The sequence below is a fragment of the Urocitellus parryii genome, chromosome 11, assembly GCF_045843805.1.
Source record: "Urocitellus parryii isolate mUroPar1 chromosome 11, mUroPar1.hap1, whole genome shotgun sequence".
Classification (NCBI taxonomy): Eukaryota; Metazoa; Chordata; class Mammalia; order Rodentia; family Sciuridae; genus Urocitellus; species Urocitellus parryii.
Window position 1 is genome coordinate 17621988 of NC_135541.1, and position 13634 is coordinate 17635621.

The window sequence follows — 13634 nt, forward strand, 5'->3', positions numbered from 1 at the left end:
TCTGAGGTTAGGAAGGACTTCCTTTCTCAAGGGCTTCTTCAAGGGTGGGCAGCAGGCAGGGCCCAATTTCCTACCCCTCCCCTAGGTTGCAGAAGGGGCCCTGAAAGGGGCTTGGGACAGACCTGGGGAGAGGGAGCCGTTTTGCTGGGCACTGGTTCTGGGTTCTATATAAGCCTCTTATCCAGTGGGGAGGGGTAGGACGGTGGGGGACCTGCAGGGTAGAGGCTGAACCTCTTCTAGACATGGAATGTGGTTGGTTACCATCCTGAGATGCCCTAACCGCACCATAGGTACGTGGCTTTTCCCCTTCATCACCTTGCAGGAGGCTGGGGGTGGGTCTGAAGGCCCAGGTGTTCTCCATCATCTGCTGAAAGTTGGGCAGGATTTGAGGAAGCGGAGAGGGGAGAGGGGCAGCTATTGCTGACAGGGGGCAGGATAGGTGAAGACTTGATGAATGTAGAAGGCCCCAGGAACGTCCAGGAGACAGATCTGAACTTGAGGCAGGAGGGGCTGTGGTGCTGTGGGTGTGGGTGTGTTTGTGTTTGTGCAGCCTGGTCTGTTCCCTGGGGCTCAGATCCCTGCAGGCAGGGCCTGGTGGTCCCTGCTCGCCTCTGACCCTTTGTCCTGCTTTGTTCTCAGCTGCCTGCAAGGAAAGCAAGCGGCCCCTGGAGGTGTCGCAGAGGTCGGAGGAGATGGGGCTCATCCTGGGCATCTGTGCAGGGGGACTTGCTGTCCTCATCCTCCTCCTGGGAGCCATCATTGTCATCATCCGCAAGGGGTGAGTGAGGCCAGCACCCTGGCCCACCAGTGGCTTGTGTCTCTCGAAGGCCTGGTTAATGCAGAGGAGCTGTGTCTGGGTGTGTGCGGGGAGAGGTCAGCCTGGGCATTGGGCCTGTAGATGGACTCAGGCTGGAGGGTAGGAAGCCTGACACTTGGTAAATGGAGCTGCCCCGGTACAGCATGGCTGGAGTGCAGGTCTGGATGGTGCCAGGTGCCACTATCCAGGGAAGGCCATTCAGTGCTTAGTGCCAAGGAGCTGTGTTGGAAGACAGCACTGCCTTCTTGTGCCTCTGGGAGCTGTGCCAATAGGAAGGGTATGGAGGTGACCTGACTTTGAAGCCTCAGCCCCCTGCAGACCGTTAGCCAACTCATCTGCCTTGACCATTTTGTTGTGAAATTGACCCTGAGCAGGGGTGTCATGTCCCCTCCCTTTCAAACCAGGGCTCTGAGCCGTGATTTTCCTCAGTACCCCACCTGCCCTGGTCCCTGCTGCTATGGATCCCTGAGTGAACCCCACGATCTCCCAGCCTTTCATTTGGGTAGGATGTGTTTCTTAGGGCATTTTGCAGAGGGCCGCCTGAGTCCTGCTACATCTTAAAATCTAGAACTTAGAATCTCAGAAATCTAGGATGGGGGATTCTAAGAATCTCAGAAGTTAGTGGCTTAGAACTCAGAACAAGAGCTGCTGGGTAATTTAAGGCCATCTAATCGAGTGGTTTTGAATTTTTTAAAAAGCAACAGTACCTGTCTTTAAAACATGCATGCACAACAACAAACAAACAACCCCCCCAAACAAACAAAACTCCCCAGCCCTCTGTGTGCTGGGAGCCCAGTACACAGAGCAGATGAAGGCTGAGTAGCAGCTCTGGTTGGAGGCAGGTGGGGACTCTTGAGACCCCTCTGCTTGCTAGCTCCACCCCGCCTCATTCCCCATGAGTGACCCTAGAACACTGGGGTCCAAGCACCTTAGTTGAAACAGGGATGCAGCGCCCCAGTGGGGGTGGTAGACTAGCCCAAGGTCACCCAAGGAACCAAAGGCAGAGCCTGCGTTCTCTCTCCCCACCTGGGCTCTGGCTTCTGAAGTCCCTGCTGCTGCCAGGCTGGGCACACATGGGCGAATTGGCACTGGATCTCTGGGCTGCCAGGAGCAGATAAGTAGGATCCTGGGAGATGGTGGAGAGCTGGCTAGGGCCACCTTGCCTGAGGCCAGGCACCAGCAGGAGGGAGCAGGGTATGCCAGCAGAATCGGGTGGAGTGGGGGGTAGCCTATCCAGGGCTGTAAGCTCTGATTTTTATCTTCCTAGTCTCTGCACAGCTTGATGAGACAATATATTTTAAATTTATTATTTAATGAGTAATTACTGTGTGCCAGGAGCTTTACACACACCATCCATTAGCTTGTCAATTATTGAGCACCTATTACGTGCCAGACACTGTTCTGGCATTCAGGGTACATCAGAGAACATTTCCTTCTTGGATCCTGATAAAGGAAGCAGGTCTCACTCCTTTTTTACTGATGAAGAAACCCTAATTAGAGCAATTTGCCCACGTCACTCTGCTCAGTGGCAAGGTTTGATTTGAGCTCAGGCCTGACCAGATATGTGAAGGGCCTCCTCCTGGGGACCCCACAAGCAGCAAGTCCCTGAAGTTCTCCCCAGCAGGGGGACTGAGACCCGACTCTAAGTGGGGCGGGGCTGGGGGTGGAAGAGGCCTGTCACAGGTGTTATTTGAGGTCCAAGAAACTACCCTCAAAGGAAAGAGGGTGGGGTATGTGGTGGTATCCAATGCTCCGTGCCCCCCGCAAATAGAGCATTTGGCTAGGAAGGGGCTGCTCAGAGGTGCTGTCAGACCTCACTAGGAGACCCACAATTCTGAAATTGGTACCTGAAACATCCCCATTTAGGACCCCCCCCCACGCCAGTTTCCTCTAAAAGCCACTCAATAACACACTGGAACTTTACCAAATCCCTGATTCTACTCTGGCCTTGGGCCACTGAGCTCCTCAGGACTCCCTCTGTTTATATTGTGGGGCGTTGTGTAGCAGAGCAGCTCTGGAGGTATGGGGTGTGCAGATCAGCTTGTGCTGTGAATGTGATTGACAGCAGAGGAGGTCACCCACCCCACTCCAAGGCCTGATGTGGCCTTGGGAGAGAGCACAGATTAGGTTCCCAGGTCAGAGTCCTGGGCCAGGTGGGGTCTGCTCTGACTCTGCCATGACTCCCGTGACTCAGCACCGCTCTGGCTTCTCACTGGGGTGAGCTGCAGGACCTGGGGCTCCTGATCCAAGCTGGGCTTGGGGGCCAGGAGGGGGCGGCCTGGCTCCTTTAAGGGACCCCACCCCCAGGGCAGTCGGGTGGGAGAGGGTGGGCCCTGAGTGTGCCCTGTGCTCCTGAGAGATCCTCTTCCCCCTGCCCTCCTGTCCCCAGCTGTCCCTCCTGGCTGAGCTGTGTGCAGAGGGCTGCTCCCTCAGGGCCCTGGGGCCTGCAGGGGTGAGCCGGGAGCCGCCCTGGGTGAGTGAAGGTGCCTCTGAGTGTGAGTGTGTGTGAGCGACTGTGAGTGTGTCAGTGTGAGTGTCTGTGTGTGTCTGCATGTGTGCGTCTGACAGGAGTGCCTGTGAGTGTGTGCAGTGTGTGTGTCTCTTTGAGTGTATACACGTGTGTGATCTGAGTGTGCTTAAGTGTGCGTGTGCATGTGCGTGTGTTCTCCCTGTGTTTGCACGTTTGTATGTATGGCCATGAAGCTGTGCATCCCCCCCTTGGCCCACCTCCCCACTCCAGCAGCAGCTTGGGGAAGGTTCTGGAAAGGCCTCTGGTCCTGGTCCACAGCTGGGCCAGCCCTTGGGACAAGGAGGCCCTTGGACCTGTCCAGTCCCTGGCTGGCCCCTGCCCTGCACGGGAAGCCCCTGGGCCTCCCTGCCGCCTGGGCATCGCCCCAACCCGGCTGGTTGCCAGGGCTCAGACCTGGTGCCCTGTTCTCTTTGCACGCTGCCAGGAGAGACCGCTATGCCTACTCCTACTACCCGTAAGTAACGCACCTGGCCTGAGTCCCTCCAGGGCCTCCCCTCCTCACGGCCCCCTCTGCTGCCGTCTCCTATTGCATCTCCCTCCTCCAGTCACAGTCCCCACATGTTGGTTGTGTAGTCAGCTGGTCACCCCTGGGCAACTCACCTCACCTCTCTGAGCTTTGGTGTCATCTCCACGCTGAGCTGGGCTCTGACCTCCTCCTGGACATGCTGCTCACTTTGTCCTCAGCGTCACACTGAGCCTCTAGCTCGGGGGTCACAGGGCTGCTGGCAGGCGGTTCCCCCTCCCTGTGATGTGCACAGATAATCTTTGAACCTAAATGCAGAACTTCTGAAAGTGTCTGTTAAATTCCATCTCCTAATCTGAGACCAGCCAGAGGCCAACAGAGGGTTCGGGTCCCTCCAGGCTCTGTCTCCTGTGGGTCTGGGGGTTCGTTTCTGTGGCTCTTCTTTCCCATAGGCCGAGAGCCCTGGGCTGGGAACAGAGCCCTGTGGTGCTCCCCTGGAGACGCCTCCAGGCCTGTGTCCCCATGTTGACAGATGCTCTTGGGGCCACTGTTCAGCAGCTTGGCCAGCTGCCTGCTGTCCGCCTGTGTCTGTCTTTCTGTGTTGGCTGCTGTCCGGCCTGTCCCTCCCTCTGCTGTCCCCTCTCCCCCTCTTGACTATTTTCCTTCATACCCACCCTCCCCCTCATCCTCAGACTCTTCCTCTTCAGGGTGATCGAGATCACAGCCACAGAGCCTTCTCACCTGTCCCCAAAGGGCTCTTTGGCACCAACCCTGGGTCCCAGTGGGGTGATGCCCAGAGCCTGGTGGGTGGGGAGGTGGGTCATCTTGTCCGCCTCTGCCCCAGGCAGCTCTTGAGTCCAGGACACGCTGGCTGGAGGTTGCTTGCCCAGAAGGCATTCATTGTCCTCCTTGTCCCCATTGACGGTCAGTGTCTCTGAGCACTTATGACTTGAAAGTCCTTACTCAGGTCTGCGTCACATCCTGCATGCTGTAGCCAAGCTGGCGGGCAGAACTCTCCCCTCCAGCCTTCCCTGTGGCTGGGCCCCGTGGGCTCTTCTCAGCTTCCAAAGGTCCTAAATTGTTTCCTCATTGCCAGTTTCTTTGTCCTCCTCCATGGAGCTGTGTCCCCTGTCCCCTTGTCCCCCCCACCTCTGTCTCCCACTTTGCTCCAAGTCCCTCTAGTCACAGACTGTGGTCCCTACCCATGAACCTGGGGCTGAGGGAGGGGCTGCTCCCACTTCTTCCCTCTGCCGCCGTCAGTAGTGGGATGGACTGGTGGATGGGGGGTCTGGATCCCACCTGGGTGGGCCGTGGTGAGGCTGTCCCAGGGGCTTCTGGGAGTAAGAAGAGCAAGTTGGAGTTTGCTGATGCAGGGAGACTCCTGAGCTCCTGCTGAGCCACGCCTTGTCCTTCAGGAAGGCACTCCCAGCCCAACCTCCATGCCCTCAGGAGAGCATGGCCTCTGGGGCTGGACCTGGCCAGCCTTCCTCCTGGCCAGACATGGATGCCATGTCTTTTGCTACTACACCACGTTAGATGCAGAGGAAGCTTCAGATCCATTTCCTGAGAGAGTGAACAGAGTTAGGAACAGGGGGCAGCAGCTCTTTGGGTCTAGAAAGTGAAAGATGGAGGCAGAGCCCCCTGTGCATCCAGAGATGTGCCTAGGATGGTGCCCCATTCCTGACCTTGTCTCCCTGACTGCTGGGCCTCCACTCCCTGCTCTGGGGCTGTCCAGCCCCGTAGAGTGCCTGTCGTCAACCCCCATCTGCAGGAAGCCAGTGAACATGACCAAGGCCACCGTCAACTACCGCCAGGAGAAGACGCACATGATGAGCGCCGTGGACCGGAGCTTCACGGACCAGAGCACCCTGCAGGAGGATGAGCGGCTGGGCCTGTCCTTCATGGACGCCCCTGGCTACAGCCCCCGGGGTGAGTGTCCAGCCCTTGAGCCCCTCCCCAGGCTGTGGGACTCCCCACCTGAGCCAACAGAATGGTGTCCACCCCACTTCAGATGAGTTGTGAAACTCTCCTAACCACGCCTCGCTTTGATTCCTGCACTGGCCAGGGGACTCCCAGAAGGCCCTGGGGGTGAGTTTGCATGGTGGACTGGAGGCACTTGCAAGGAGCTCTGCTGGCACAATAAGGTCCACTGTGACGGACCTTGTCAAGAGGAGATGCTGCTCTGATCAGAGGGGACCAGAGGGGCTTCACCCTCTGTTGAGTCTTGTTGTGTGACAGGAGGGGATCCAGTGGCTGAGAGGGATCCACCCAGACCTGGGCTGGTCTCTTAGATCCCTTTTTTGGTTGTATGACCCGGGGCAAGTTGCTTACCTCGCTGCACCCATGTTTTCTCCTATGTGAAATGCAAATAGGGATCGTCTCTGCTGGTGAACAGTTCCCTTCAGGGCAGATGTGAAAACTAAATGAGTCAATGTGTGTAAACCATTTAGTGCTGGGCCTGGCTTCAGAGTACAGTGAATTAACTGTTCTGTGCTTCATTTTTTGTTTTCTGTTTAGCATTGATTCGTATAAAAGAAAATATATAATGCTTTGAAAGTCACAAAATCATCATCATACAACACATACCAGTGAACCCTGCAGGTGACTTAGAACAGGAGTCAGGGATCCCTCCCCAGCTGCCTCACTCTTAGACATACCTGATGGCCCTGAAATTTGCATTTATAATTTTCTTGCCTTTTGTGAGTGGTTTTACCTAGGTGTGTGCATGCGTCACCCCGAAATGCATTGTGGATTGTCAGTCATTTTCAAGCTCATAAAAGTGAAGTCTCTCTTTCAGCCTAGCATCATGTTTCTCAGATGTGTACCTTTTATTTTATTCCGATGGATACTTTTTCCATTATACGGCTGTGTCACAGTTGGGTTCTCCATTCTTCCATCCTTGGCTCTCGTTTTCTTGTTATCACAAACGAGGCTGCAGAGGATGTTGTTAGGTGAACCTTGAGGAGCTCTGCATATGTGGTTCTAGAAGCAGAACTGCTGGATTGTGGAGTCCGTGCTTGTCCAACTTAATGATGGTACTGAGTTGTTTTCCAAAGTTGTTTTTGCCTGTTTCCACTCCTGAGAGCAGCATCGAAGACTTTGTGGCTCCAGGGCGGGACCAAAATTGCCAGCCTTCTTCGATTTCCTAGAAACTGGTTTGTATAAAACGGTAATTCTCTGTCATCCTAATTTGCATTTCTCTGATTACTAATGAGGTTGAACATATTTTGAAGTCATCATCGGCCATTCAGGTCTCTTTCGTGAAATGCCTGTTCATATCTTTTACCGAATTTTCTGTTGGTTTTTGTTTGTTGCTTTCTTAGTGGTTTTTAGCAGTTCTTTACATATTTAGGATAATAATCATTTGTCACATATGAATTGCAAATATCTTCTCCCAATTTGTTTCTTATCTTTCTGGGTTATTTATAGTGTCTTTGGATGAACAGAGAGTTTTTATTTTAATGTAGTCAAATTCGTCAGCCTTTCTCTTTGTGATTTTTACTTTTTGTTGTTTTCTTAAATAATTTCTTTCCCTAGCCAATGTCATGAAATTGTTTTTTTTTTTTAAACTTTTTTCCTCAAAGTTTTAATGTTTTGCATTTCACATTTAAATCTTTATCCATCTGGAATTGATTTGTGTGTGTGGGATGAATTAAGGATTTTCTTTCCTCCAAAGGGAATAATTGGCTGTCCTGACATCATTGCTTGCTTTCTTTTTCCTTTGAGATCCTTTGGGTCTTGCTCCGTTGCCCAGGCCAGTCTTGAACTTGGGCACTCCTCCGTTTCCTGAGTAGCTGGGTCTACAGGAGCATGCCACCACGCCCGGCCCTGTGTCAGTTCCTACAGTTCCTACTTTCACTGCTGATTGACAGTGCCACCCTCCTTGTATATCACATTTCTGTGTGTTCGGGGAGTGGTTTTGAGCTCTCTCCTCTTTGGGCAATTTGGTGATCCCTGTGCCAAAACCACACGGACTAGCTAAGTCTTGTTTTTTTTTTTTAGTGACAGGGAGAGAGAGGGAGGATTTTTATTATTTTTTAGTTTTCGGTGGACACAACATCTTTATTTTATTTTTATGTGGTGCCGAGGATCGAACCCAGTGCCCCGCACATGCCAGGCGAGCGCGCTACCGCTTGAGCCACATCCCCAGCCCCGCAGCTAAGTCGTAATATCTGAGACGTCAAGCTTTCTCCACCTTGTTCTTCCTCAAGGATGTCTTTGCTATTTTTGTCCTCATTCTCTTCCTCATAAAATTTAGAATTTTTTTCTCTCATTGCTTGGAGAACTTGGTTGAATGGATTTGTGTTGAATCTACAGATCATCTTAGGGAGAAATAATGTAAAATTGTTTTTCCATCCGTGAACATGACATATATCACCTCATTGACTTAGGTCTTGAATGTCTTTCAGTAGTTTTCTCTGAAGTCCTGTATGTCTTTTGTTAGAGATGTTCCTAGGTCCCTTGTTATTTATTTTTTGGTGATGGGGATTGAACCTGTGACACAGTACACACTAAGCACGTACTCTGCCATGGAGCTACATACATCCCCAGCCCCAGGCCCCTTAGATTTGATTTCAGTTGCAATTGGTACACTATTAAATGTGTGTGTCTTCTGTACAGAAATGCAGCTGATTTTTGTATGTATATTATATTATTTTTGTATGTATATTATATTCAAACTCCCTAGTAAACTTTCTTATAATCAATTCTAATTTTTCCGTAGAATCTTTCAGATTTCCTGAGTACGAAGTCTCTACCAATACCAGCAGCTCCATTTCTCCTTTCCTATGTCTTACCCTCTTTTCCCTGTGGTTTGGTGGACAACACTTGGAGCACTATGCTGAGAAGAAGTGATGATAGCGATTAGCTAGAGTCTTTGTCTTATGTTATTTACTTGTTTTTGGTACCAGGGATTGAAGCCAGGGGCGCTGAGCCACATCCCCAGACCTTTTTATTTTTTATTATTTAGAGCTAAGTTGCTGAGGCTGGCTTTGAACTTGTGATCCTCCTGCCTCAGCCTATTATAGGCGAGCGTGCCCCCACCCTCCATCCCGGCTTCTTTGTCTTATTTTAAAGGCAGGCTTCTGACATTTGAACCACTGAGAATGAAGTTTTTGCTCTAGGCTTTTACTAGAAATGTTTTATCAGGTTAAAGCTCACTTTGGTTTTTTTGTTTGCTAAGAGGTTTTATTCTAAATGGACATTAAACTTACCAAAAGTTTTCTCCTGCAGGTACTGGGATATTTTTTTCCTTTCATCTGTTAATGAAGTGACAGTTTTAGATTTTCCTAATGTTAAAATTACCTTAATTTCCTCCGATGAATTCAACTCGATCTGGAGGTAGTATAATTTTTTCAGATTGTTGGATTGCATCTTTCAACATTTTAAAGCTGTCTTCCTTGGTAGGGTTGGCCTATAATTTTCCTATTTTTACTTTCCCTGTCTGATTTCCGGCATCAGGATTCTGACCTCCAGCACTATGCTGAATAGAAGTGATGATAGCAGGAGTCTTTGTCGTATTTTAAGGATTTAAAATTTAAAGATTTTTGGTACCAGAAATGTATTGGGGTCTCTTCTCTTTTTCCTTTATCATGGAATAATTTTCTCCTTGAAAATTTGGTAGAATTCACTTGTTTAAAAAAAAATCTTGGGGCTAGGGTTGTGGCTCAGCGGGTAGAGCGCTCGCCTAGTATGTGTAAGGCCCTGGGTTCAATCCTCAGCACCACATAAAAATAAATAAATGAAGTAAAAGTATTGTGTCCAACTACAACTAAAAAATAAATAGTTAAAAAATCTCTTTTTTTGGTTATTTTCTGTAAGGAAAGATTTTAAAATTCTAATCCAATTTATTTTAAAAGAGTAAATAACTATTTAGATTTTTTATTTTTTTTAAAGTCACTTGATATGTTGTCTTTGACAGGGAATTTGTCCATTTCATTTAAGTTTTCAAATTCATGGACGCACATTCATTAACCATGTCCTCTTTGTAGTCAGCGTCTTGAAATTCTCCCAGCGTTACCCTGATCTCTAGCTATTACCAACCCTGCATCTTACAAATGAGGGAACATGCTCTGAGAGGGGAAGTCACTTGATTTGGTCACACAGCGGGAAAGTGGCAGAGCCAGGAGGATTTCAGTGCAAATCTTTCTGAATTGCAAACTCTCATTTCTGCCACATCTTGCGGAGCCTTGGGGAATGGGTAGGATTTAGACCGACAGAGGGGGAGGACAGGGCAGGAGTGCTACATGATGAGGGGCTGGTGATGAGACCAGGGAGAGGCTTGGTGGGGACTGGGAAGTTGGGTGGTGTGGACACAGGTCTTGCTCCTTAGTCCTGCTGAGAGATCACAGGGGTGGGAAACTCTGTTCCCCAGGGAAATGACTAGTTGGAAGTCAAGAGTGACCCCAGGAGGCCAGGACCGGGTTGGTTGTCTTAAGGAGGGTGGGGACCGTTGAAGCTGTCAGGAGTTTTGAGAAGACACAGCGTGGGCTGGTGAGCATTTTGGCTGTGATGGATTTGATAGATGAGGGCTGGGAGGCACTCAGGTCAGGATGCGGCGTGCAGGCCAGGGGTGACGGCTGGGAACTGGTGTGGCCAGGAGAGTTCCTTTTCTCTCTTTATCTACTTTCTGCCGGCTGGCCCAGCTTCCCCTTTCTTCTTTTCTTTCCCAAGTAGTAGAAGCCAGATATTTATGGCTCAGATTAGAAAACCATGTGGATTTCGACACCCTCCTATGCAGATGTTTAAACGGAAGACTTGGCAACCCTGGGAAAGAGGTAGCAGGCTGGCACGAAGAAGCCAGGTGGGCACGGGCCCCCATTGTGTCTGAAATCTGTCCTGTGAAAACCCACAAACCCTTCTGGGCCGTGCCCATCTGGAGCTGTGGACCCCAGTGGGTGCCAGGGGTTCTTGCCAACTGCTTTGCTACACAAGCGCCAGTTTCTTTCATCTGCACAAACAGCCCTTATCAGGGAGAGGGAAACAGAAAAGGCAGGACAGAGTGGGTGACAGGGCCACCGAGGCAGATGGGCCTGGTTCCAAATGCAAGCGCTGCCACTAGGTGAGCAGGTAGCATAACCCTGTTGGGCCTCAGTTTCCTCATTTGCACAAGGGCGATGAAGACAGTGCCTCCGTCCTGGGTGGATCCTAGGGGATCAACGGTGTGTGAGAAATGATGAGCTGTGATTACAGGCTGTTTCCTTGGTTATTTACTAATTGCGAACAGTGGAGGAAAATCTCTGGATGCTGTCAGATTGTGTAACGGGGGACCTCCTTCATCTGAGGGGGGTGGAATTAGGGAAAGGGCCCATCTCCCAGGAAGGTCTGAGGATCCTCTTTTCTGGATCAGGAAAAGAGAGGTCAAGGGACTTGAGTCAGAATTAGAATCTCGGTCTCTGGCCTCCCAACCCAGCCCTCCCCATTGCATGTACAGAGGTTATGGTGGTTCATGGGGCGGGTTCTCATCCTCCTCCCTCACTTCCTCCCTCTCAGGGGCTGCCAGGTGGGGACCAGCCCATCCTTGAGGGATGGGGCGAAGGGTGGGGTCAGGAGTTTGCCTCAAATCCCACAGGAGAATTCCTGGGCTGGGAGAATGGAGGCCTGCTTCTCTAGGCCCAGGAAATGGAGGATCCTTCTGGAAACCTCGTGGTCCACGCTCCCTCCTTTGCTGGTGGTCTTATTTACAGAGTGTGGTGTGTCGTTCTTGGGCTCAGCTGTAAGCTGTGCGTGTTTGGCACTGGCTTCCCATCAGGATGTCAACCAGGTGGCGTCTTTGGCTGGTCCTTATCTGTTGTTGTGAGCTGATGGTGGCCTGCTGGTGGGGCCCCTCAGGATCTCTGGCATGAGCTCCTTGATCCCTGCCACCCACGTTTGCTCCTTCTCACCTGGAGAGCTCTGTGGGGCCTCTGGCTGGGTTTCCATGGGGAGCACTGAGGCTGCTCTGTCTCGTGAATTCCCGGAGTCCTCGGAGCCAGCAGTAGTCTTTCTGGAAATCAGCACACTTGTCCTATGTGTGTGTTGTGGCTGCTCCTTAGAATCCACTTTTCAGGCTGCTGCTGTTCAGGCCCTGGACCAAGTGACCTCATGTAGAGAAGGACCAAGTCAGCCAGCTGCTCTTGTTTGCTGGGACTTCGGGGCTCTTTCCCTTTCCTGGAAACGACCAGTAGTGCCAACTGCTGCCATGTGCAGTGCCCATCGCCAGCCAGGTGCCAGGCTGGGTGCCTGACGTGCGTCATCGTATTTAATATTTACATCATCATATATTGGGTAGTAGCATTTTTTTTTATCTTCATCTGAAACGTGAAAATGGAAGTTTAGAGAGATTAAGTAAGGGTCCCCACGGTCACAGGCAGAGCTGGGATTTGATCTGAGATCTGTCTGAATCCAGAGCCCTTCTCTCCATCTCCACATTACACTGTTTCCCTGAGGGTGTTTCATGGAACAAACAAAAAGCAGCCTGCGTGGTGAGAGATGGTTGTGAAACGCTGCTATTTCCATTCATCTCTCGGAGACTTAAAATGTGCACAAACGTGGAAAGCCTGAGAGGTCTTACAGGGAAACAAACCTATTTATTTTTGCTTACACAGAATTGCACAGACTGATTTAAAAATCAGAACCCTTCCTCACCCTCCTTCTCAACTTCTTTTTAATAGAATACCGCTTAATCATCTTGCCTCTGTAGTATTTTCTGGAATACATTTTGGCAACTATGACATGAGGCCAGTCTCTTCTCTTTGAACCTCAGTTTCCCAATCTATAAAATCAAGGGTCGGGGCATCTGGCCAGGATGGTGTAATGGGTACTTGACCTGCCCTCTAGCTGTAAGCAACCAGAAATTCAGATAAAGATATGAAACAATTGTTTCCAGACACTGGAACTTGAGGCAGCTCAGGACTGGTTCTTGAGAGGAGAGAGACAAATAAGGGGGGTCCCCTAAGGGGAGACCCCCGGTGGCATTGACTTTCTGCCTGGAGGCCATTTTTAAACCATGGCACAGGAAGGGGGATCAAGCAGAGGGGGCTGCCTCCCTTTCTTGAATGGGGCTTGGGGAAGTTAAGGTCATCAGGGGGTCTGACCTCGGGATCTTGCATTTACCCTGCCAGTTAGTGGTGGAGAGGCTCCCCCCGAGGAGGATCCTTTTGGCTGAGACCTGAGGATGAGTAAGTCACCAGCACAAAGAGTAGGGGAGGAGGGGAAGGGCAGAGGAGGGGTGGAGGAAGCAGAGGCTTTGGGGGCTGAAGGGGCCCCAGGTGCAAGGGCACAGGGAAGGGAGGCTCCGTCATCTAGGTCCCTCCAGGGTCCCTCCAGGCTCCTGCCAGCTCAGACCTGCAAAAGAGCTGTGAGAAGTGGAGGGCAGGATTGAGTGAGCCCTGGAGCCTCACCTGGGACAGGAGGGACAGGAGGGACAGGAGGGAGGTGAGCGCCCAGGGAGTGTGCCGAGGAGGGAGGTGGTGGTTGCAGATCCTGACCTCCTGAACCAGGGTGGGATGTCCTTGGAGATGCTGACCCAAAGAGCCAGGAGGAGGTGGCTGGGGGTGTGCCCCCCCCCCCTCGAGCCTCTCACCCCTACCCCCCTGACTGGATGCCACACCCGCTGACAATGGAAACGCTTGCGCAGGAGAAATGCGTTTATTCAGGTGTCTCCGTTCATCATGCGCAGCGGCAGCTCATTCTGATTTGCTTATCTTTGAATGGGGATAATTGCTGGGAGTTGCCAGTGTTCCAGATGGTTCCCTGGTAGAGAGGGAGGAAGAGGGCAGCTGTCAGGGGCTCTGCCGAGCACTCCCCCTGCAGGCCTCACGGTGAAGCCATGTGGGGTGATGTGA

The 13634-nt window shown here is 51.3% G+C and overlaps 1 protein-coding gene across 3 annotated transcripts in view; it reads left to right on the forward strand.

The window, feature by feature from the left end:
• The window catches only part of Ptpru (protein tyrosine phosphatase receptor type U), a 73534-nt gene that overhangs the window by 38120 nt on the left and 21780 nt on the right, over window positions 1-13634 (forward strand). For all 3 annotated transcript variants that reach the window (XM_026391698.2, XM_026391699.2, XM_026391700.2), the window contains exons 14-15: window positions 640-778; window positions 5582-5739. In XM_026391698.2, coding sequence (XP_026247483.1) covers window positions 640-778; window positions 5582-5739 — 297 coding nt within the window. The remainder of the gene's footprint in view (window positions 1-639; window positions 779-5581; window positions 5740-13634) is intronic.